Below are 26,573 nucleotides of genomic sequence, written 5' to 3'. Positions count from 1 at the left end.
AAAAAAAAAAAAAAAAAAAAAAAATAATAATAATAATTAAAAAAAACCCGACAACCTTATTGAATATGGAATTGGCGAAAAAGTATAGGGACTAATTTTTTTTTTTTTTTTTTTATTGTACAAAATATTTAATACTCAAAATATTCTCTCCAATTTTTTTTTTTAAAAATGTACCTTCTTCAGGCACGGCAGAACCAAGTAGACATTGAGGGGGCTGACCGATTGTGGGCACAACACAGTTTCTAGGGGGTTTGGGGTATGCTACCCTGTAAAATTTTGAAAATTAAATGTGAAATGCAATTTCCTGCATTCTACAAGAACAATTCATCTTACTACCAATAATATTTTTGTTTCGGAATTATTGGTGGGGTGGGGTGGAGGCTAGAGCCCCCTTGCTCTGCCCTGCTGTGCTAACAAATCTCTAGCGTAGGAATGTGCCAAAAAGTGAGGCGCGCACGCACGCACGCACACACGCATGTATAAATATAGAAAAACCATCGCTGCTGCTAAAAAGTGGGGGCACATGGCCTCCCCGCCTCCACCCTGCTTCCTACGCCATTACAAATTAAGGTTCAAGCAGGCTGTGGATAGAAGTAACCTATGTAGCGGCAGCGGGTTTTGTTTTCTCTTACAATCTCAAGAAAATAACATGGTAATCGTATTTTAAAATTTTGTCACGACAGACATTCCTTTCCTTTCTTTTTGTTGGTGTAGTGAGGATTCCCCCAAACGTCGAAGGAAACTAAGTGAACGGAAGTAAATTGATGGCATTCTGGGATACTAGAGTAACATTTCGGAGATGAATTTCCTGTGTCGGGGCGTTATCGTAGAAACTTTTTAAGTTATAGCAAAAGTAAGTTTTTGATTAATTTACGTTAATTCATTTTATAATTTAGAGAAGTAAAAACCATTTAATGTTAAAGGCTTGGTTCAGATTTACACATGTCTGCTGAAAGGTGTGTGGTTTTCATCGACATCCTTTTGTCGTGTGCACACATTTCCTTTTTCGGCTTTAACCTCTTCGGTGTTTATGAACTTTCTTCAACGAATCAAAATTATTTTAAAACTCAAATTTTGATAATTAAAAATCCCATGGTTCATTGTAAATAGAATAATATTTGATTGTAACATTGTTGTCTTGTGTATTGTTACGAAAACCTTTCGAGGAAGTACATACTCGCGATGACATTTCAATCAGGAAGTAAAATGAGCCATTTTAGGTCGGTGCTTACAAAATCACCACAGACTGGGTCATCGTCCTGAAAGTAAAAATACCAAGTAGTAATTACCTGCAGTAACACTAACAGGCTCTCAGTGCAAATTTAAATATTAATCAGAAAGATGTAACTAAGAAAACTTATATTCTTTTCACCACCATTTTTATTTTTTGGTCTTTTTTTATTTTTGTATGTTTAAAAACTATTTCAAGTATTTGCTGTTTGTACAAGTTTTAAAACTTCTTATGTCAACCCATAATGCAAAAATCGAAATATGGAAACCTTGAAGTCAAAGTTGAAAAGCCTCGATCAATGTGTTTTTCTATCACCTGTCAACACGTGTCTGTCAACGTTGTAATGATCAACCTTCAACCTTGCATATCAACTTACATAAATTTACATAGAAGCTTCAATACATACCTTATTGTAATTTATGAATCCATAAATCAAATGAATGTCTTATTTAATCTGTTCAAGCATACTTTGAATTTCCCTCTGAGTGACACAATGCAAAATAGCTGCACACAGACTTTGAAGATTGCGCTGACAGCATGGCCTATTTTAGCTATAGTCTGTTTCAAAATTATCATTGATTGTCCTATGTCTAACGAACACTATTTGTGCTCATTTACACAGTTACTAATAGAAACTTTTGGTAAATAACGATCAAATATTTTTACATTGGCTTTTTTTTAATATTGTCATTTTGTGTTGTCCAAACTAAGGAGCATGGAACACCATTTATATTTATCTCATTTGCACAATCTAAATGTTTCTGAAACAGACTATAACAGGAAGTGTTTGTTATTTAGAACTTGTAAAAAGTCGGATCCATTGTTTGTTGCTGTTTTATGTAAACATTAGCGACAGAAGTGGTTGTTTTGATGTTTGCTGCGCAGACTTATGTGCTGTCATGCAGGCCAGTAAATGCAGGGGGGTCCCACTAAAAATGCGCTCATTACTTGAGTTTAAAAAAACATTAAAATTAAAATAACTTTAGTTGTAACACATTTATTGTTCCATTGTACTGTGGCAGTGAAATAAATATTTTTTAAGAAATATTTTAACTTTAATAAAATATAACACAAATGTTTAGGTGTGCAGACTTAGGTGCCACCAGTGTACCCATGTATTACCTTTGTAACATAATATGTGGACTGGAATCAGACTATAACAGGAAGTGTTTGTTATTTAGAACTTGTAAAAAGTCGGATCCATTGTTTGTTGCTGTTTTATGTAAACATTAGCGACAGAAGTGGTTGTTTTGATGTTTGCTGCGCAGACTTATGTGCTGTCATGCAGGCCAGTAAATGCAGGGGGGTCCCACTAAAAATGCGCTCATTACTTGAGTTTAAAAAACATTAAAATTAAAATAACTTTAGTTGTAACACATTTATTGTTCCATTGTACTGTGGCAGTGAAATAAATATTTTTTAAGAAATATTTTAACTTTAATAAAATATAACACAAATGTTTAGGTGTGCAGACTTAGGTGCCACCAGTGTACCCATGTATTACCTTTGTAACATAATATGTGGACTGGAATCTCAGTTATTTTTTATGGTTCAGCGACATAACATTTCAAATTGGTAATGTTCGTTACTGTCTCACTTGAATATATTTTATAACAAATGTATACTACCAATGGAAAAACACTACTGGGTTCAAATATTTGTTATTATCGCAAAGTTTGTTAATATTCTGTTGACTTTTTATGAAATTGTAATTAAATGAGGGAACTCAGTGTTCTCGCTGGGTGAAAATTAAAGGAGGGCGGCCGCTCGGCACCACATCCTTCAAAAAAATTAAAAATAAACGAAAAGCAAAAAAAATAAATAAAAAAAGGTGGGGGGGGGGGGGGGGGGGGGAGTAGTTTGGTTACCATATTGTTGTGTCTTGGTAGACTTTGAGAAAAGACATACTCCTTATTTTGCCTACAAAAAAGTGCCAAAAGGTTTATAAAAAGACTTAACTAAACCGAAGATGATATCGGTCTGACATTCCCGGGCAGTTCCGGTTTTGCTGGACCGATCAAAGTTTTAGTGTTATTATTTTTAATAAAGATTTCAAGATATGCGAAAAATAATAAAGATGTTTGTAAAGTGATCTCCTAATGTCAGATACATTTTTGTTATTTCCATCTTCATCGAATGAATCGATCGCTGTGATAAAATATTATCGCCAGCTGATAAAAAGTAGTTTCGTTTTTGTAAAGGCGGTGTATATATTATTTGGCACTCAAGATAAATGATTTTAATGATAAACACTACCACTTTCATTTTTTATAAGCGTTCATATCCCCCCAAAATTAAAAGTTTACAATATTTTATAAAGAACTGCTGAATAAACAGAATAACTTAATTTCTGTTACTTTCTGAAAGTATAAAAATCATCGGGTTACAACCAATTATATCTGTAACTGAGGACAAAATATCAAACGACAGTTAGTGGAAACAAGGACAGAATGACCGTTCTGATCACGTGACAAATTTGTCGCCAAATAAGAGGTTTTTTTTAAGCGGAGATTGTCGAATCCGTAAAAAATTAAATATTTTCATTGCTTACATAAAATATAACTTTTATTGTGTCTATCAAATATACAAATGGATACAGATATTGGACAAAATAGAGGCTGTTAAAAATACTGTTAAATTACGTTACGGTAACTGTCGTAAATGTTTCGTCAATTGCTTTTTCGTACACAACACGGCTTGTTTTTTTCGATGTCCAGTGTGCAGATTGATCGTTGTTTTTTGTGTGGAAAAAAGTGTGCATTTGGAAATAACTGAGATAGGTGCTGGAAAATAAAGAGGGGCGCTTAAAAATAAAGGAGGGCGGGGAACGTGAAAGGAGGGCGAGAAAATGGAATAGCGGGGCGGGGCGCCCCGCTTAAATGGAGCAGCAAGAACACTGGAACTGAATTAGTATCCCAGGGCCAAACAATGTTGTCTCAAGTAAATGACTTGAAATGTGAAATGTACATTACACATTTTATATTTGTTAATATCGCATTTTCTAAGTGAGTTCTGACACTGATGTATATTCGAAATTATTTATTTCTATTGCACAATCACTTTTATAAGGAAAGACATCACCTTCAATTTAATGCTGAAAATAAACAGCACGACAATTATTTAGTTTGGGCAGAGTATACAAATTCTTGAAATGTATGTTACCGCTGTTTATACAATAATTATCGTCACCAGAAGTTATACCTTGTTATTCCATAATTTAGCTGTATATTCCACTCAAATACTGCATGTTAGCAAATATGCCTTTTATAACAGTATGTTTATAGATATTGATTTGTGCGCTTATGACATGTTTGTTATTGAAATGTACGTTTCTCATGAAATAAGAAGAATGCTTGATTATTAGTACTGCCAAGTGATTTGCAAGTGGATTCCACTTTGTAATCTACGATCTCAGAGACTGAAACACGTGGATGGGAATATTTGCACAGAGTTTAAAAGTCAAGCTGTGAGTTGGTATTTTATTCAGAACAATTTTTGCTTATAGTTATAGTCAAGTATGAACAAAACTGTTTCTGCTTTAAAAATAAAATTAGATATTTTATGTAATCAATCAGCTGGTGCGTGTTTTGCTACTTTTTATTACTTTTCCTCCACAGTGGACTAAAATAATTGAAATGTACGTTACAATTGGTAACAAACATTTCAACTATCAGGCACCAGTTTGTATTGTTTAATTAATGTTCTTGCTGTAAGTTAAACTTCTTGAATGTTTAGGCTATCATATTTTATTACATTTACAATCAAATTATAAATGTTAGATGTAATTATTTTTAAGTTAAAGCAGTTTTACGTTAATTTAAAATATACTACATCGGTTTCATATAAGGCCAAACAAAAAAATAGGTGTGTTTCCGGTCGACCGACCGTCCCTAGTTTTACCCCCCTTTCCCCGACCCTATTTGTTTTCTTTCTTAAACTGAAAAAAATAATAATAAAAAGAAAGAAAACAAGGGTATTTCCTTCCTTGCACATTGTTTACATACTATTATACGATACATTTTGCACATGTAATTCCCTTCCGAAAAACATCAAGAAATTATGGAAAAACTTTTGTAATAAGAGTTCCTTCCCCTGATTAGCTACCACTGAACAGCTTAGTCGGTCACGGAAGTAACCGAATGTACGAACATAGCCTTGATACAGGTTATTTCGATTAAATATAATCGTATCAATTCAGCTTAATTCTCGTCTTCACTTAAATCAACAGGTCTTATTATTAATGCATCTCAAATGGTTGCATAAAGTATTTAAATTAAGAACAACGATTAATACAAATGGCCCATTAATTTAAGGAAATACACAAACAGTGCATACCAATACTACTACTACTACTACGACAACGATGATGATGATAAATAATAATAATAATTATTTCTTGTATCTATCAACTCTTTATGAAACCTTTGGTAACGTAATTTCATTTTAAATTTTTCAGTCTCCATTTATAGAAACTATGGCAAAAACTCGAGCTGAGATTCAGCATGCATATAGAGAACGCAAAAAGGCAAACGAGGGAGAGAAATACCTGAAGAGAGAAAGAAGAAAGGTCCATTATATTCCATCAAGCCAAATTAGTGAAAAAGAGCGAAAGAAAGTAACAAAATAAATAAAGAACGTTTGAAGAAACAAAGAGAAAAGAAGAAACAAATGTTACTTGAAATAGACAGGGAAAATAGAGATATGGAGTCCACAGATGTTCAAGAAACAAGTGGATATGAGAGTCAAGAACCTTCTACCTCAAGTGAAAGATTAGTTGTAAGACTAGGATTCCCAAATGCTCGTAGAAGAGGTCCCAAGAAAAGAATAGCAAAGGCTTTATCCAGAGCACACAGAAGAATTGTAAGTCTCAACAGAGAAAAGGCTGCACTTTTTAGGAAATACAGATCGGCAAAGAAACAAGTAACAAGACTGAAGAAAAAACAACTGCCAGATAGAGAGATAACTGGAACCCCTAAGACACCAAGAAGTAAAACAGAAGCTCTAATGTATCAAGCAAAGCTAACAAATGAACAAGCATCAAGTGTACGAAAGGAACTGCTATTTAGTAATGTTGTGTTACATGAATTAAAGGAGTCCAGGATGAAATCTGGAAATAAAACTATCCTTCACAGAGTAGCAGCTGGCAAAATCTTAAAGAAATATCGATGCATTAAAATGATGAATGTTAAAACAGGAATGAGTAGAAACTCTTTGGCAAGTGTGAAGAACAAATCCCTTACACTAGAAAAGAAAAGAAGATCCAGAATAATACAGAATTTGCAACAAAATCTACTTGAATTCTATGAGCGTGATGATAACAGTCGGTGTCAACCAGGAAAGTCCGATACTAAGACAATACATGGAGTGAAAATACAAAAGCGAATACTGACTGATTATTTGGCCAATTTGCACGTGAAGTTCCTTTCGGAAAACCCGACAATAAAAATATCAATGGCGTTGTTTTGCCGAGCCAGACCTAAACATGTCCTTCTTACTTCTTTCATCACTAGGAGTATGTGCTTATGCACTAAACATCAAAACATGGCCCTAAAAATCAAAGCTATTTGCAAGGAAGGCGTCAATGTACCTATTAATCCAGAAACATTTGTAAAAGAAAACCATGATTGTGATGAATATGAGCTTCCGGAAAATGTTACCTACAGCCAATGGAAGAGGGTAGAAATTGAAGAGAAAAACAAAAGGAAATCTGTAATGCGAATTGTCCAAACTGTTGGACCAAAAGAAATGTTGTTGGATATTTTGAAGAAAGAGGCAGTGAAATTTAAGTGACCACATCACAAGAGTAAAGATACAGTATGAAGCAATCCGAGACCACATCACAAGAGTAAAGATACAGTATGAAGCAATCCAAACATTAAGAGACCACATCACAAGAGTAAAGATACAGTATGAAGCAATCCAAACATTTAGAGACCACATCACAAGAGTAAAGATACAGTATGAAGCAATCCAAACATTAAGAGACCACATCACAAGAGTAAAGATACAGTATGAAGCAATCCGAGACCACATCACAAGAGTAAAGATACAGTATGAAGCAATCCAAACATTAAGAGACCACATCACAAGAGTAAAGATACAGTATGAAGCAATCCAAACATTTAGAGACCACATCACAAGAGTAAAGATACAGTATGAAGCAATCCAAACATTTAGAGACCACATCACAAGAGTAAAGATACAGTATGAAGCAATCCGAGACCACATCACAAGAGTAAAGATACAGTATGAAGCAATCCGAGACCACATCACAAGAGTAAAGATACAGTATGAAGCAATCCGAGACCACATCACAAGAGTAAAGATACAGTATGAAGCAATCCAAACGTTTAGAGACCACATCACAAGAGTAAAGATACAGTATGAAGCAATCCGAGACCACATCACAAGAGTAAAGATACAGTATGAAGCAATCCAAACATTAAGAGACCACATCACAAGAGTAAAGATACAGTATGAAGCAATCCGAGACCACATCACAAGAGTAAAGATACAGTATGAAGCAATCCGAACATTAAGAGACCCCATCACAAGAGTAAAGATACAGTATGAAGCAATCCGAACATTAAGAGACCCCATCACAAGAGTAAAGATACAGTATGAAGCAATCCAAACATTAAGAGACCACATCACAAGAGTAAAGATACAGTATGAAGCAATCCAAACATTAAGAGACCACATCACAAGAGTAAAGATACAGTATGAAGCAATCCGAGACCACATCACAAGAGTAAAGATACAGTATGAAGCAATCCAAACATTTAGAGACCACATCACAAGAGTAAAGATACAGTATGAAGCAATCCGAGACCACATCACAAGAGTAAAGATACAGTATGAAGCAATCCGAGACCACATCACAAGAGTAAAGATACAGTATGAAGCAATCCGAGACCACATCACAAGAGTAAAGATACAGTATGAAGCAATCCAAACATTAAGAGACCACATCACAAGAGTAAAGATACAGTATGAAGCAATCCATAAATTAAGAGACCACATCACAAGAGTAAAGATACAGTATGAAGCAATCCAAACATTTAGAGACCACATCACAAGAGTAAAGATACAGTATGAAGCAATCCGAGACCACATCACAAGAGTAAAGATACAGTATGAAGCAATCCATAAATTAAGAGACCACATCACAAGAGTAAAGATACAGTATGAAGCAATCCAAACATTAAGAGACCACATCACAAGAGTAAAGATACAGTATGAAGCAATCCGAGACCACATCACAAGAGTAAAGATACAGTATGAAGCAATCCAAACATTAAGAGACCACATCACAAGAGTAAAGATACAGTATGAAGCAATCCAAACATTAAGAGACCACATCACAAGAGTAAAGATACAGTTTGAAGCAATCCGAACATTAAAAAAAATCTCCCGCAGCACCACATCATACTACAAATGGATTTTGCAGAAAATTACAGTTGCAACACCATGGAAGAGATCCAAAGTGCATATTTTAATAAGACAGGTGTTACAATTCATCCAGTTGCCTGCTATTATCGTGGAAATGATGGGTCTTTGGAACATAAGAGTTTTGTCGCCATTTCAGATGTTCTGAGTCATGTCTCATCGACTGTTATAGCAATTATAGAGAAGATCATCCCATATGTAAAGGAAATCGACCCAGATGTCAAAGTACTGCACTACTGGACTGATAGTCCTACAAGTCAGTGCCGAAACAGGTTTGTTTTAAATTTTGTAGCTAACCACCACAGCCTATTTGGTATCCATGCCCGCTGGAGTTATTTCGAAGCGGGCATGGAAGGGGGCCTTGTGACAGTCTGGGTGGTTCAGTTAAACAGTTAGCTGGTGAAGCTGTTGGACATGGAAAAGCCACCATACAGGATGCAAATGACTTTTTTTTCTGGGCCAACAAACATGGTGTCTGTAAAATTTATCTTTGTTTCTTCAGAAGAATGTGACAAAATTTCAGAGCAAATTAAATTGCTGAAAAAATAAGAACTGTAAAGAGTACCATGCATATCCATGCAGTCATTGGCAAAGGGGATTCAAAGGTATTGGTACGCAACGTCACCTGCTTTTGTGACATTTGCATCTCTGGTTCAGATTGCAATGACTGGCGACAAGAATGTCTTTGTGAACTGACAACAAATGCAACGATCTCTTTTTCACAAGAAGAGAATGTCGAAGTTCTACAAGAGCCAACACCAGACGAATCTGGTATGGTCTTAGAGGAATCACAGAAAAGATATATTGATATACAAGACTTGAGGCGGGATCTATTCATAGCTGCTATGTGTGGAAATAAATGGTACATAAGCAAAATACTGCAAGTTGAGAAGGATGCGAGTAACTTGCCAGTGGGAGTTTCATTTATGAAACAAAGTAGGCAGATGTTTCAATGGCCCCCATGTCCATATGTCATAGGGTTAGCCTGGAGTCTGTGTTGTGTATCAGTCATGATCCAGTACTGTCGGGAAAATCAAAGCGAATGTTCAAAATTCCACAGAAAGAGGTTGACAAAATTGAACTTTGTCAAGAAACTTACATTACCAATCATTAAAAAAGTATGCCATTAATGTTTGGATGTGACCCAAAATTATTGTTCAGTTTATCTATCAGCATAATCTGAAACCTCGAAAGATGTTTTTTCTACTATTTTCATTAGTTTAATTAGTGGCCGAATACAAATATTTGCAGATGTGAAATGTACGTTACACTGTGTAAAGGAATTATTATGTCGAAGATAGACACTCATTATTAGAGTTTTAGGTTATCAGAAAATAAGATAACTATAGTTCTTTGTTTCCTTGGTGTTTTTCACTTAAAATAGTATTTCTTAGATTTTAGCTTGTTCGTGAAACGTACGTTGCAATTTACTATTATGAAAAGGATAGCAATTGTTTACTGCGGCGATCAGCAAACATGTTTAGGTATTGAGCTTTCTTTCTTGCTTGTCTTTGAAATCACAAAATATGTGCGTTTATTATTTCATTTCAAGATGCTACTTAGTGAGTGAACTTGTAGCAGATCAGTTTGAAGTTAAAATCCTGTTTGGCAGTGGTTTACTGTGACTGTGCTGGTGCTAATACAAATAAATAAATTTTGATATCAGTTTGATGTGTTTGTTTAATTCCTGATAGGTCTATTCAATATATATTTCTATCATGCTGATAGTGTTTTTCCGATATGTGTCTTAGTGATATTTCAGTACAATTTTATTGGAAGTGGGTAATGTATAACGTACATTTCTGTACTACAAAATTAAGTATCAAGAGTTGCTACAATTCCATGCAGTGAGACAAAACCACGAAAGTTAACTTGAAACCATTATACCATTATACAGCTGACATATATAACTATTATATGGAATATAATATTCATTGATTTCAAAAGTTTTATTTTTGGTCATTTCATGATCCTTATATGCACCTGTTTATTGAGAATCAGTCTATATAAATTGGGTTTTTTTAATAGTAAATATTTTTAAAACTGTTTGACTATCAAGTTACGCCTATGTTAACATACTCATCAGAAGTATGGGGCCTTTCCAGTCTTCCGCAAATTGAAAAGGTACATTTATTTGCATGTAAATTTTTTTTTATGTGTTCCCTCACAAATGCCAAATCTAATGGTGTATTCTGAGACTGGTCGTTACCCTCCTTACATTATAACCATTATCAAAGCTGTTAAATATTGGACACGTCTGTTACAGCTACCTTCTTCTAGGCTATGTAGACAAACATACTTAATGCTTTATAATTTTTTTGCAAAGGTAAAAATAATTAGGCAAGTCAGTTGGAAAATATTTGATGCCATAGTGGCTTTGGCTATGCCTGGCTATTTCAAGAAATTGGTGATGTTAAAATATTTCTAAAAACTTTAAATCTTAGACTAACAGACGTATTTTTACAAGAATGGTTAACATATATAAATAGTAGTGATAGATATGAAATATATAGATCTTTTAAATCAACTATACTTTTAGAAAAACATTTGGATTGGAATATACATCATTTTAGAAATGCACTCACAAGATTTCGATTAGGCTATACAATTATTAACACTTATAGAAATAGATAGTCATGACTTGCCGAAACAGTGTCACTATTGTGATGACATATTGGAAGATGAATTCCATTTTTTTTTTATATGTCCATTATATAGGGATTTAAGAATAAAATATCTGTCTTCAAAATACAGGTGTCATCCCAATAGATTAAAAATATAATTTTATTAAATTTATACAAAATGTCATACACAGAAGTGGAATTTAAGTAAATTTATTTGTGAAGCACTTAGAATTCGGGAAGTATTCTGTAATAGTTAATTCAAGTCATTTGGTAAGTATGCATAGATATTATGATTGATCTTCATATTTCATATGTATGTGTTGATGTCTGCGCTACTCTTCTTGTAACAGGGTGGTCAACCCTAACAATGAAAATAAATAAATAAATAAAACATACATATTGATATCATAACATGCAGTCAAATACAATATACGTATACACATATATTTGTTTATTTTCAAAATGAAGTAAGAGTACATGTATACCGATAGTACAAACCAATAAAAGCTTTTTACAAAATAACAAAATTGAATTTTACATCTAAAGCCTTTAATATTAGTTTGTTGTTTTTGTTTCAGAATAATGCACAAGATGCCCTTTTTTAAGAAGAAAGTGAAAAAGCCATCAGAGTGTACTGATAATGATGGTGGATCGTTATCTATTGGAATGCCGTTCAATGTCGTCCGAAACTATCATGTCAACTTTGACGCTTCTAAAGGAGAATTCTTGGGACTCCCTCCATCATGGAACGAGTTGCTAAAAAATTCAAATCTCACGTAAGATATTTATGCGAATTTTATAACAAAAGTATTCAATAACGGAAACGTATACAAATGTAGGCCATAGCAGGCACATTTGTTTCTGCTAGTTTTATTGGTCACCTACCGGCCGAACCGGAGGAGACTAGGTTTCGTTACCCTCTGCCTGCGATCTATCTGTTCCACACAGTTTTGGAGACTGTTTTTCTGTAGTGATTTGAAAGGTTGACTATAGCTTTATCATGTACTGTTACAGATCTGTCAAATTTGACTTACATGACGATTTACCCATTTTTGACACAATAACAGTTGTGCACTTAGGAGATATGAAACTTTGTTTTCCGGACTTTTTTCACAATGCCACAAAATACTGAGTTGAAAATTTATGTATAATTTTGTATTTTAATAGCAGTATTCTTAAAGTTTGTCAGTATAGGGCCCGAAATAGGACGTAAAATATGTCCTGCTGGAAGTAGGAGAGGGTTTGGGACAGTGAGTGGAAAGTTAGGACCTCTGAGATATATTTTAGAACATTATGAGAATTATAAGTTAAATAGCAGATGAGATAATTGTACTTCACACCTGTCTCTTGAAAAAATACCTGCAATCTTGTGATATTTTTAAGAGGTGAATTTTCATTTCACTTGCTAGGTCCACTGTTCGAGATTAAAACATTTCAAAATCTGCTATCCCACCTGAGAATTTAGTATCCCACTTAAATGAAATTCATAAACAACGTAACAAACTTGAATGACACTGTTCTCGTTACCTGTAATGCTGCAATTGCGGAATTCGTGAAATTTGCAATCAAACAGAATCTATTTTTGAATAATATTAACATAAATTAATATTTAGCAGTAATTTATAAGTGATTCTGACATTATTAATGATAAACCTACCTGTATCAATTTTCTGCAGATGTGGTGGAATCAATATCTCAAATAAAATTTGAAGGGAGAAAATATCCAACAAAAATAATAGCGACTTAGCGGTTCCCAGTCTATTGCTACGCCGCTATTGCTCCAGTGTAGCATTAGAATGGGTATGAGTTGGGGGAGATCTTGTTATGGCATAGCATTAGACTGGGTCGAAAAGACTTTCATTGTTTAGTGAAAAATAAAAATGCAGGATAAAAAAACAACAACAACATTATATGGTATCTAGGTGGGATACTGGTTTCTTGAAGTCTGGTATCCAAAATTAAATTCTGGTATCTCCGGGATATCAGGATACCATTAATCTCGAACGCTGTAGGTCTGATTATTGGACTGCTTTCCGCAGGCCCCTATTTCGAGCTCTTCAGTAATCTAAATAGTACAAGACTATATATATGAGGGTTTCTGTCATAAATAAATTTTTGGGTATGATGCAATGGAATTAAATGCAACTGCAGTCAGTAGGGGTTATGGGGGGGGGGGGGCCTCCCCCAGAAAGAAAATGGGTTACGTTTAGGATTAGGGTTAAGAAAATTATAGAGTAATGATAAGAATCGTTACTTTTTTCAAAAAGTTAACTTAATTTATAAAATGTGCAGAAACATTTGGGTATGGCACCATACCCATTTTACCCTCTGTCAGAAAGCCTGTATATCACTATTATACATGTATGTACCTGTATATCACTATTATACATGTATGTACCTGTATATCACTATTATACATGTATGTACCTGTAATTCAATCAGGAATTATAAAATATGTAGATCCAGTGACAGAATGTGCTTATATTAGAACAAAATGGAAGGAATCTAAATCTGTGAATGTCCATGGATTGTTATAAAATCATTATATACACAGAAAAGTGTTTTTTGGTGATTGCACAACATGCTCATGCACATTTCAATTTTGAATAAATAACTTAAATAAAATTAAATTATGCAACTACGGTAGAAATAATGAGATATGCTCCTGTTGGGCATATAATAAAGAATGTCATTAAACACACACACACACACATTCCTTTTTTCTGTGTTACCCAGTCAGGAGGAACAGCGGGACAACCCGGAAGCGGTGATCAACTCGATCAAGACGATGAAGACATACCAGAAGTCGTTCAGACAGAAGAACTCGGCCAATTACGCCGGCAAGTTCCTGAAGATTGCCACGACGATCCGCGAGTCGGATGAGCTGCTGGACGGAGACGATTCCGAGAGTGACCGTGGCAGTGGGGAGGACATTGCTGATGCATCCATCACCGAGCCCGAGCCAGACTACGCCAACACAGAGGTCTTCACAAAGGATGTCGACGACAAGAAGGCAGAGGAGAAACCAGATACGGTGAGATCAAACGCACAGAACATTCGGTTTGTAAATGGTTTATTTGCAATAGTTATGGATCAGTTTGAATATTGACTCAGGGTTCGCACGGGCCTGGAAAAGTCCTTGAATTTTGACGTAGTACTTGAAAAGTACTGGAATTTTGCAAATTCAGAAAAGGTCCTGGAAAAGTACTGGAATTTCATTAAAAACTACTAGAATATTGCCGAAATGTACTTGAGGTTTTTTTTTACAAGCAGAATGTCTCTCTTATTGATTAAAATCTGGAAAAATAATAAGTATTTGCTGACGTATTTCTCGTAATCAAAAGTGATATGTGTTGCTGCCGATATAGATAGACTGGCATACAAGTCCTTGTTGAGCTTGCTATATGCACCACAGTGTGAAGATTAAAGTAGACTGGGCTGCTGTCTACTGGAAACAGTGCATTACTAATAGTTGAACCGGTTTATGAGCGAGACAGGTAACCAGTCGTGTGCTGAAAAACGGTCAGCTGTAGTTAACTAGTGATGTGTGTGTGTTAAACTGCTTGTAACATTGTGCCAAAGACTACTTGAAAAACTGAAAAATATACTTGAAAAGTACTTGAAAAGTACTGGAATTTCTGTTCACCAGGTCTGTATGAAACATGTTGACTAGTATTAAAGGTTTTGTAAGTACATAGTAATATCTGACTCTTGTATGCAAGCTGAGTCGTGACACTGAATTAAATGTTCAAATTGTATTCAGACATTGCATGTTTTATTTGGCTGATGTATTAGTATTAAAGAAATCTGTGTGAATTTATACAATTAATAAACAACATTTCCATTTCTTTTTGATTGTTTTTGTAACTCGAATTACTCATCGAAATGCTTTATTTTGTAATTACTAAAACAACTACTCTAGTCCAGATGTCATCAGCTTTGAAAGTACATTTCAAGCAATTATTATTAAAGTTGCCTTTTAAACAGTTTCAATAAATGCCAATTTAATGTTGTTTATATGTTCTGATGCCAATAATAGTTTTACTTTTTAATTTCTAACTATTTTATTAAAATTATTTAATTCATAATAAGTGTTGCATTAAGTGCATTGAACAAAGTTATTCAGTTTTAAACCTTTTGTTTTTCATTAAGATGACAAATGATTTAAAACAACCATATAAATTACGAAATAAAAGAGACGTTTTCATCTGGATTAAGGGGTGTGGGCTGTTTCAGACAGTAAAATACAAAGGGTCCTATTGTTTTAAAATCAGAACCAATACCGCATCTTTAGTTCAAAGGATAGATACATAATCAACGTCTGTAACTGCCCACGGCAGTCGGCAATGTTGTGGAAATTGCCTTTGAGTGTTTAATTCTCCAGATCACTTTGCAGGGATTGATAATAGAAAAATCCCCAAATATATTGCAAGTTATATAAGTATCATGTTAGGATTCATGTTCAAGGTTTCATATAATTTATTATATTTAAAATTTTGTGTTTATACAGACCATAGAAAACCATAGTCACGAAGAAACAACACAGCCAGACGGGGGCACCAAAGAAATCACTGATGGTGTCGCCGATACAAAAGTGTCCGATTCTGATGAAGAAGTGCCCACACGTCGACCAAAGAACAACAAACCTACCCCAAAGTCCGATGAGGAAATCAACACAGAATTGCGTATGTAAATCAGACTCTATATTACTAAAAAAAATATGGTGTTGATGCAGTTGTTTTTATTCCAATAACAATTAATTCACCTACATAAATTTACAATTTAATACAATTTTACAACTTTTTTATGTACTGATTTGACTTATTTTGAAATTATTTTAATGAATTTATTGAATTTCTAAATCCGATATAAGATACAGGTAGAGTGTGTTCCCATGGAAAGGGAAGTGATGAAGTCTACAATGAATAATGCTAACTTGTATACATATACACAGACTGTGATGTATGCACAATGGCTCATTCACTTGCAGGGGATGGGACGTAGCTCAGTGGTAAAGCGTTCACTTCATGTGTGTTCGGTCTAGGATCAATCTTCGTCGGTTGACGTATTGGGCTATTTCTCGTTCCAGCCAGTGCTCCACAACTGGTGTAAGAAAAGCCGTGGTATGTGCTATCCTGTCTGTGGGATGGTGCATATAAAAGATCCCTTGCTGCTAATTAAAAAGCAGTGTTCACTGGGAAAGGCAGGTGATTACTCACGCTCCCCTCGACACTCACCTGGAAAGTTTTAGGAGAGTGGCAATCTGATCACCTTGCAATACATTTTTTTAATGTGTTTTATTTGAAAGTTCATGCATGCCTAGAACAGTGCTAGGAAAGTGATCTTCTGCTCATCTTAATTTTCCTCATTGCGAAGACTGAAAAGAGTAGTCCATGAAGTGGCAACAGCGGGTTTCCTCTCTCAATATCTCTGTGGTCTGTAACCATATGTCTGATGCCATATAACAGTAAATAAAATGTGTTGAATGCATCGTTAAATAAAACATTTTCTTTCTTCTTTACAATGGCTGTTCCACAGTTGCCTTGTTCCTGTATCAAAACAATTTAACATAGAATTTGTTAAACTTTCTTACCTACAGTTCATTTCATTAAATAACATTCTATTAAATATATATATGGAAAGCATATTTTAAAGACCTTTTTACTCCTTCCATAGACTGAAGATCATATAATTGAAGAACCATCCAAATAATATACTAATTGATTTTATTTATGTGTTGCTCAATATTAAAGACTGTAAGTGCTTTAAAAGCCACCAGTGAAAAGCCTGTGTGTTTATTTTAGTGTTGTTTGTTATTTATTAGTGTTGTTTTACATTGTGATTGTTCTTTAGGTAAGATTGCCACGGCTGGGGACCCTAATGAGAAATACATCATTCAAAAGAAACTCGGCTCAGGGTAACATCATTTATTATCTATTAGAATGCATGAATTAATTTTTAATGGCACATCAACAAAGCGCAAAAATGGCTGTTGGATATCAAACAGAGGTATACAAATCAGACTACTGAAAATTGTGTAAATGTCAGTTTTGTTTGTAGGTTGCTCACACAAATATACTTTTGTGTAGCCTATTTTTCATTCCCATTACATTTAGGATATAATATGCATGGTCATAATGGTTAACCTGTAATGAAGTGGCTTACAATAATGTATTTTAAATATTTTAGACTTTATTATTAAAAAAACGTATCCTTTAAATTGCGTATGATTAATGAATAGAACACATTTACATAAAAATAATGTTAAAATTTAAGACAAAAACATCTATGTAGAAATGTGAAAAAAGTGCACAAAGCTGTGCTAGACAAAATATTAAACCATGATTACATTTTGCACCATTTAGTGGGGTAATTATTTGGTGCGGTCATTGCTTTAATTAAGTCACCTAGGAACAGTCACAAGCTACAGGGGTTTCCCCAGGGCCGTTAGGCGTAGTGGCCTGACACGCCTTGGTCCATAAAGTAAGTGCTTTGACAGCGTGGAAGCACCTTAAATCAGTTGCCGCTACGCCTTGATTTGAAGTGCTTTAGAAAAACAGTTATCACAAGTATGAGTGTGGCAGTCGACTACCTCTTGCAAACAACTTGTGTACCAGTATATCAAGCACACCTAATCACTATGACAGGTAAAACACTTCCTAAATATCTAACAATGGACCAGTCATCTGCTCACAATTGGTGTTTGGTAATTTTACCACATCTACTGGGACCGCTAATCCGTCAGAAAGGTGCTTACGCGTAACAGGATTCCCGTGCCGAGCAATCAATTGCAAGCTTCAAGGCCGATCAAAGAAGATGCCCATTGACAGAATCAACTGTACTATTTAACTGAATAAACGATAGGTGAAGCACTTTTTAAATGATGTGAACAAATGGGTACATAATCTATCCGACACTTCAAACATAATAATAATACCAAATATTAAATTAGCGTAATAGCGATCTCGCGACCAGTAACGAGAAACGGTGTTATCCAGAATACAGCATAGGCCTTATGATGATTGCTTATTTTAATAATCAAGGTTATTAATTTTAACAGCATGCATTTGACATGTATGACAGCAATGTGACGGTGATTCAATGTCTAGAAGATCTGTAACTTGTTATTTTAACTTTGTAAAGTCTTTGAACCAAAGTAATAAAAACAAACCGATAATGCATGTCAATTTGAATACACATGCCAGTTAAGGGCCGAAAGACATGTAGGCTATCCTAAGGGCTGAGTTCAGCCAGACCGAGCGAAAACAAAATGTTCGCTACACGTTAAACCAAATGGGCACGACGGACACCAATCAAATAGTTTGTGAACGTTAGGAAGAACGTTCGTTGGCTGAACTAAGGAAAGCTATCGGCGCGAATATACGTCACTCTTCAGCTAACACCCACGTGTCAAGAGACATCATTGCGGATATTAAACAATACAGAAGTAAATCTTGATGTAAATTTGTAGAAAAACAATAGTTGTTTGCATCAATGAATACCTAACTGCAGTTTCGGTTATTTCCTTTGTCTTTGTTAATTGTGTACCTATGGTCCAGAGCACGCATGCAGATCGCGATCACAGGAAATGAACATGGAGTATTTATACAAATTGCAGTTAAATGTACACTGAATTAGTTTACAATAATCATATTTGTTAGATAATGTAAGATACATATTTGTAAAACTGTGAGGTGACATTTAATAAGTTAGCTGGATTTTAAAAAGACCGTAAATTTTCATTTTATTAACAAGTTTTTTTGGGTTTTTTATAAATGAAATATACTGTGAAGTTAGCATTCTTAGCCTAGGTATTTTACAAGCAGAAATCACAACAAGCATTTAACACAATGCTGAAATCAACAGCAACAACATGGCGCCAATTATGAAATTGTTGGGGGTGGGGTTACTTTAAAAAAAAACAAAAAAAACATGATTAGCTGAATTGAAGGCAAACACTTAACTGTTTTCAACCCACTACCCTACTAATTTAGGCTTTATTTGTGTTATACTGATGCTAAATATGTAAGTGCCTTAAAAAAGGCCTGAGCTACTGATATGTACAGAAACCAACAAATCCCCAACTGATGTGGTGTAAAAGTACTAATTCCCAAATAACTAAATCGTGGACACAAATCTGGTAATGATACTAGTGTGTGTGTATTTCTTAAAATGTACCAGGTATGAAATGCAACACATCCAAAAATTACTATTTCTCTTAGATACATTTTATTGTATACAAAGCCAATATTACGGTGCCTGAATATTTTGTCTCAGAAATTAGTATTTTGACTTTTGATTTGTTCTCTTAATTTAAGTACATTGTAACTGTAATTTTATGGTCTCAAATGGTAACATGTTTTGTTATCTGAATTATTAATGTTTTAGTCCCCTGTTGTCTCTACTTTTGACAGAATTATGGCCCTTTCTATGGGTTTAATTTGGTTAAATATACTGACCTACATTGGATCAGTATAATGTACTACATGGGTTTAATTTGGTTAAATATAATGTCCTACATTGGATCAGTATGATGTACTACATGGGTATAATTTGGTTAAATATACTGACCTACATTGGATCAGTATAATGTACTACATGGGTATAATTTGGTTAAATATAATGTCCTACATTGGATCAGTATGTTTGGCTACGTGAATTGTCATATTTTATCAGTTACGCTCTCTGTTTTTTTGTGAGTGTTTTTGTCCTTGCTTTGTATTTGTGCTTAAGTATATACCATTTTCTGTTTTAAACTTTGATATAGTTACTATATATATTATATAGTGACTATTTATATTATGTATCAAAAAACGGAAACTTCATTTATGACTCAGGATCCAGGCTGTAAAAAGAAATTTTCAAGAGAATGAAATCTTGCAAACTTTATAACTTGTGAATGTAAAAAATTCTTATTTACATATTTATAATCTTTAGTTTGAAAAACTAAATTACTTATTTATTTTTGCTTATTTTAAATAATGATTCTTTTACATAACTCATTTTCATGATGTGTGATTTGGTTCTAGTCATGCAGGGGTCAAAATATTGCTGTCCCGACCTGTTTTTGCCAGTCAATGTCACCAAGGGCTGGCAGATTGTTTTATACCTGTTGTCTTGTCCGACCAGTTTTTGCCAGTCAACATCACCAAGGGCTGGCAGATTGTTTTATACCTGTTGTCTTGTCCGACTGGCAATTATTTTACATTTTATTTTTCACATTAGTTTTGAGTCAACCATGCTTGAGCTGGCAGAATTTATAGATTGTCGGACTGAATATCAGGCAGGAATGTCTGCCAATTTCATCCCCTGATATGTTTTAATTTTTCTTTACTAATTTCTCGCCTGTTGCTTGTAAAATTTCAAAGTCTAGAATCAAGTCTCTAATAGAGTTTGAGACGTGAACGTCATGGCAACACCATACAAATTGTGTGCGTGTGACGTCATTAGAGATTGAGTCTGGACTCTAAACGTTTTATAAGCATGGGCCCAGTTATGATGGCTTATAAGTCTCACTTGTCTTAAGTAAACGATAACACCCAGCTAGCTGTGCTAACCGTGTTTTTCCGTTCTGTCAGGGCGTCGGGGATGGTGTGTATGGCGAAACAGAAGTCTGATGACAGCGTGGTGGCCATCAAGATGATGGACCTGAACAACCAGCCGAAGAAGGAGCTGATCATCACGGAGATCGAGGTGATGAAGGAGTACCGCCACAAGAACATCGTCAACTTCCTCGACTGCTACATGATGGAGCACGACCTGTGGATCGTCATGGAGTACCTGGACGGGGGGGCGCTCACTGACGTCGTCACGGAGACCATCATGAAGGAGGGGCAGATCGCGGCCGTGTGTCGGGAGTGTCTGACGGGGCTCAAGTTCCTGCACGACCGCAACATCATTCACAGAGACATTAAGAGTGATAACGTGCTGCTAGGGATGTCCGGCAACGTCAAGCTCACAGACTTCGGCTTCTGTGCCCAGCTCAGTGGTGACCGCACCAACCGCGACACGATGGTCGGCACACCCTACTGGATGGCCCCGGAGGTCGTGTCCAGGTGAGAACAATCACAATGAGACCTGACTGTATGGTGCTTCTGTGTTATAAAAAAAAAGATGGGGGGAGGGCTGGGACGTAGCAGCAGTGAAAAAGCGCACAATCTAGTGATTACCCCAGAAATTTGTCGAGGGATGGTAGACAAACACTTTTGGGGCATTTTCACCATTTTCGGGGCACTTGTTTTTCATTTAAACATACACAAAAATTAATTAAAATAAACATTAATGTAATTTATGTGCTTGCTTTAATAAATGAATGGCAAAAGATGGTGCTAGACTATTGAGGCATGGTACTGCACCATGCTAAAACAAGCTAGGAAAAACACTAGGTCAGTCTGGGATCAATCCCATTTGGCTATTTCTCATTCCAGCCAGAGTGCTACGTCTGGTATATCAAAGGCTGTGGTATGTGCTATCCTGTCTGTGGGATGGTGCAAATAAAATATCCCTTTCTACTATTAATGAAAAAATGTAGCATATTTCTTCTCTACGGCTGGATGTCATAATTACCAAATGTTAGACATCTGATAGCCAATGATTAATAAAGCAGTGTGCTCTAGTGGTGTTGGTGTAGTTCAGTTTGTGCCGAGGTGTGATGAAAGGTTCCTTTCCTTTCGTTAATAGAGGTGAACACCGCTAATGTTACCTGATGTCCAGGTGATCGTTCATTGGATTAATCCAGTCTTTACTCATGTACCGCTACCAGCAGATTGACACCTACACAAACTGAATGCTGCTTAACATGAAACAAAGTTAATACTGTTAAAAGGGATATTTTGATATTAGAGGAAGTAGTACAGTAAGAAGTTAGACATCTGTTCAGTATTAGTATGTAGGCTTCAAGGAATAAAGTGTTTGTAAACAGTTTATGGGTTACACAGAAAACAAATTGAGGTGAAAAAAAATATTGTTTTGTCATAGTGATCTGTATTTAATGTGTGAATGATAAATGGGTTAAATGCAAAACTTGATTTGCACATTCAAATTGATAATTGTTGTAGCATTTAGCGGACGGGTATGATAGGAAGGTTGATGATTTACAGAAGACAGCTTGGTAACAAGGTCAATATCTGGGTTGATAATTAGTAGAATAACAAGGTTTACGTGTCTGATGTTGCAGGAAGTAGGAAGTGCTGATATCTCTTTCTTCCTGCAGGAAGTAGTATGGCAACACGGTCAATATCTGAGTTGATTATTACTATAGTAACTAGGTATACATGTTCTGATATTGCAGATAATATGTTAACAATGTTATTTTTCAGATTTGTATCTTATTTCAGCTCTTTTTGTGTGTGTGTGTGTGTGAAATGATTTTCTCATATCTGATTGGATTTGACATGAAATGGTGAAAAATAATGTTTAGTTGGGAACAGACGTCCTGTAGTATCGAGGTTTCAGCTTTGTAAAGATCATTTCAGCGGCTACTTTTAAATGTGGCTCACAGCCCAATATTAGAGTACTTAACAGACAAGTAATGTAATAACATGTTCTGACAATGCAGGAAGTGAGAACCGTTGATATCTTTTATTGCAGGGTTACGATAGATATCTGTAGTAACAAGGTTTACTTGTTCTGATTTTGCAGGAAGTAAAAACGTGTTGATATCTGATATTGCAGGAAGCAGTACATATGGTAACAAGGTAGACATCTCTAGAGCTGCCAACTTCTATGCTTTGGGCGTAGTTTACTATGCTTAGTCGACGTTTGCTACGCTCATGCCCAAATTGCTACGCTCAGTTGAAAAAAATCCAGTATGATATACTAATGAAAACCAGTAATAACTTTTGCAAAAGATAACTCGATAATTAGTGTATTTGGCCAAAGTTTCTACAAACAAATTATGTTTTATTTGGCAAGCGTATATGTTTTATCTTTATCACAAATTATAGGTCTACAGAGTACAGTTGAAAAGCGGGCGATTTCTGGCAATTATACTAAAAATTGGATGTAATCTTGAAATACAGTAACTAAAAACTGAATTCCTGATTTCTGTGGCTTTAAAAAAAAATTTTTATTCCAAGATGTAAAAGTATAATTTGCGGATTAGAGAACCATTGTAAAACAGTTATAGTAAGATCATTCAATTTTACTGTATGCCGACCCCAGTGTCGCGTACTATAAAACCTTCCAAGAACTGTTCTTTATTTATGTTATGCCGTAAATATAGAAAATTGCATTTGAACGTATGCTAATTGGAAATAGAGTAATTTTAATTTTAACTTGAAATAAGAATATAAGCATTCACATTTAGTATTGATCACATCATCGCACAACAGTTAATTTAGGTTTTTTTGCATTTCGATGCTGTTTTAAAAACAAAATTTTAGTCATTCATAATCCTATTCAGATCGCCCGACTTATTTGATAACATTCGTTACATTTTGGGTGTGTCCATATCCCTTAACCTACGATAAGCATTATCTATGCTGAAAATAGCATGACCCAGTTGTTTGCGGTTACTATGACGTAGTTATTTGATGTTATGTGGTGTTTTCCTTTGCTGTTGTTTATGATATTCAGCCATGCTATGTTCAAATATCATTTGCTCAGCTTGTCATGAATGCTACTCTCACATGTGGCTAGGGGTTGGCAGCTCTGCATCTCTATAGTAACCATGTTTGCATGTTGTGTTATTGTAGGAAGCAGTATGGTAACGGTGGACATCTGTATAGTAACCATGTTGTGTTATTGTAGGAAGCAGTATGGTAACGGTGGACATCTGTATAGTAACCATGTTGTGATATTGTAGGAAGCAGTATGGTAACGGTGGACATCTGTATAGTAACCATGTTGTGATATTGTAGGAAGCAGTACGGTAACAAGGTAGACATCTGGAGTCTGGGCATCATGATCATTGAGATGCTGGAGGGGGAGCCTCCCTACCTGAACGAGACGCCACTGAAGGCCATCTTCCGGATCGCGACGAAGGGCAAGCCTGAGATAAAGGAGGATAAGCTGAGCACGGAGCTCAAGTCGTTCATCCACGCGTGTCTCGAGGTGGACGTCGACCAGCGCGCCACCGCCGACCAGCTGCTGCAGCATTCCTTCCTCAACAAGGCTATGGACCTGAAGACGCTGAAACCGCTCATACTGGCTGCCAGGCAGGCCACCGGACACTGATGTGTGCTAACACCACACTCGCAACCAGACACTGACTTCTTTTAATGCCAGACTCGCTATCAGATAGTGATTCTAGTAACACCAGACTCGCAACCAGACACCGACTTCTATTAATGCCAGATTCGCTATCAGATAATGATTCTAGTAACACCAGAGTCACTAGCAGACAGTGATTTATAGTAACACCAGATACACAGTCTATTAATATAAACAGTCATTGATTCACTTAACACCAGATTTGCTATGAGACTTTGGTGCTGTTGACACCAGACTTGCATCCGCACATTTCTTAATACCAAATATACAATGAGACATTGATTTCTTAATACCCAATATACAGTGAGACATTGATTGTTTAACACTAGATACAGGGCTTGAAATAGGAAGTAAAATGTGACCTGCTGTGATTTGTTTTTATAAAAGCATGCCAATAAAAATGTGACCTGCTAAGAAAAAATGTGGCCTGCTGGAAATAAGACAGCATGGTCTAAAACATGGATTGCTTTACACAGCCTGCTATTTCAAGCCCTGCAGATAGGCAGCTGGTCGTTGTTCGTGTGAACACCACACACGTAATCGAAATCTTAATCCAAATCTTAATCCAAATAAACGTCAGATAGGTAATCCAACTTGAAGCCAGATTGTCAGCTGGACTGTATAACCTTCCTGTGTTTTTTATACAGTCTGACAATCCGCCTGTCTTCTCATTTCTTCCATTCACTCAGGTGGCTATTATTTAAATGCCTTGTCATACCGGTATCTGCTGAATGAGTCAGGGGAGATAACTCTATTCGGTTTCCAATTTGCAGACATACCTGTTGTTTTGCCATTAGTTTTAATACAGTGAAAATTCTGCAAAAGTAAAACCACTGGTATGCACTGGCAAATTAAATATAAAAAACAACACAGTAGGTTAATCTTTAATTTTTATTGTAACAGACATTATTAATAGCAAGAGCTGGGGAAGCCGGTCATTGGTAGATCTGACAGACTGCGCAATTAACACACTATAACAAGCTTTGATGTATGGGTAAAGTCTACATGGACGCTGTCTGTGATTGAAGAAAACGGTCATTGCAAACTTGTCTAGGTCACATTATACGATGTGGCGTAACTCGACGGTCGTGTCGTGCGTATTGAAAAAACCTGTCTGCAACTGATATTCAGTCGGCCCGATGGTATTTCACATGAACATGTGTGGTCATAAACAGCCGTCTTATAGTGTGAACAGGTCGTGGCTCATGACGCAATGCAACAATCCAGTTGAGTTGCTTCGTATCATGTGATCTAGACTTTAAAGTGATTTGATATTTAAGTTTAACCAACTCTGTATATAATATGTATGTTGGTGAAACTGTTTTCTATTTAAGGTATGAGATGTTTGATTTCCAAACAGAAGAACTATGATTTTGCTACCCCAATTTTTTATTAATCTTCCAAATGTCTTGAATTGGTTAGACCATACTCCGAAGCGTGAATCAAACGTAAGCTGGTATGTGTCATGCTGAAGTAACTGAGTGCGTGAAAGTGGTTGAATCAAACTGATCTTCAGATAAACAAGTCAAAACTAATGTTTAATGCAGTATGTATCATTTGTTATTACTACACAATTTATTGGTGCTTTCTCAAATATTTCTGCCAAAATATCTATGTGTTTGCAAGATTAAGTTAATTTTTCTAATTAAGTATTGAAATGCTTAGACTTCTGTCTGTATATTGATGGTTTTAAAAAAAAATCCACTGCTAAGACTAATTTACATTAGTGATTGTTTTAAGCATGCAGAACTGTTGGAAGCTGGGGGTCAGGTTAGAGGGTTTGTTGGCAAGCCTCACCTCACCACACTTTTCCAACACATGACTTATAAAGCAATAGAAATGTTTAAAATATCACACAATACATACTGCTGTTTCTGTAAGTAGTGAGTAGCCTTCGGTTCTTAACACCCGTTTATATGTATTCCCAAGTGGATTTGTGAGGTACAGGGTCCTTCCAACACGTGTCCTTATTTTGATGTTCGGTGCTTTTAACAAATATTGCATTACATTCACCGACTGTTTGTTTTTTTAGTCAGCAATAAACATTGTGGGCCGAA

At 35.5% G+C, this 26,573-nt stretch overlaps 2 protein-coding genes across 2 annotated transcripts in view; both read left to right on the top strand.

Annotated features, from left to right (window-relative positions):
- LOC121368951 overlaps positions 1-8,828 on the top strand; it is a 40,691-nt gene extending 31,863 nt beyond the window's left edge. The window contains exons 7-8 of the mRNA XM_041493716.1: positions 5,688-5,846; positions 7,047-8,828. Coding sequence (XP_041349650.1) covers positions 5,688-5,846; positions 7,047-8,828 — 1,941 coding nt within the window. The remainder of the gene's footprint in view (positions 1-5,687; positions 5,847-7,046) is intronic.
- On the top strand, positions 740-26,573 carry LOC121369387 (serine/threonine-protein kinase PAK 1-like). The gene is made up of 7 exons (XM_041494455.1): positions 740-853; positions 11,883-12,080; positions 14,041-14,338; positions 15,815-15,989; positions 17,158-17,221; positions 20,883-21,359; positions 24,165-26,573. Exons 2-7 carry the CDS (start codon positions 11,887-11,889, stop codon positions 24,478-24,480), a joined length of 1,524 nt encoding a protein of 507 aa, XP_041350389.1. The 5' UTR covers positions 740-853; positions 11,883-11,886; the 3' UTR covers positions 24,481-26,573.

Source organism: Gigantopelta aegis, chromosome 3 (assembly GCF_016097555.1).
Source record: "Gigantopelta aegis isolate Gae_Host chromosome 3, Gae_host_genome, whole genome shotgun sequence".
In the NCBI taxonomy this organism is placed as follows: domain Eukaryota; kingdom Metazoa; phylum Mollusca; class Gastropoda; order Neomphalida; family Peltospiridae; genus Gigantopelta; species Gigantopelta aegis.
The sequence above is the reverse complement of the archived record's forward strand: the minus strand, read 5'-3'. Positions and strand labels throughout refer to the sequence as shown.

Coding starts and splice junctions, on each gene's coding strand:
- LOC121369387 (XM_041494455.1), top strand. CDS start 11,887: ATGCACAAGATGCCCTTTTTTAAGAAGAAAGTGAAAAAGCCATCAGAG. Junction 15,990..17,157: donor GGAAATCAACACAGAATTGC/GTATGTAAATCA, acceptor ATTGTTCTTTAG/GTAAGATTGCCACGGCTGGG. Junction 17,222..20,882: donor CAAAAGAAACTCGGCTCAGG/GTAACATCATTT, acceptor CCGTTCTGTCAG/GGCGTCGGGGATGGTGTGTA.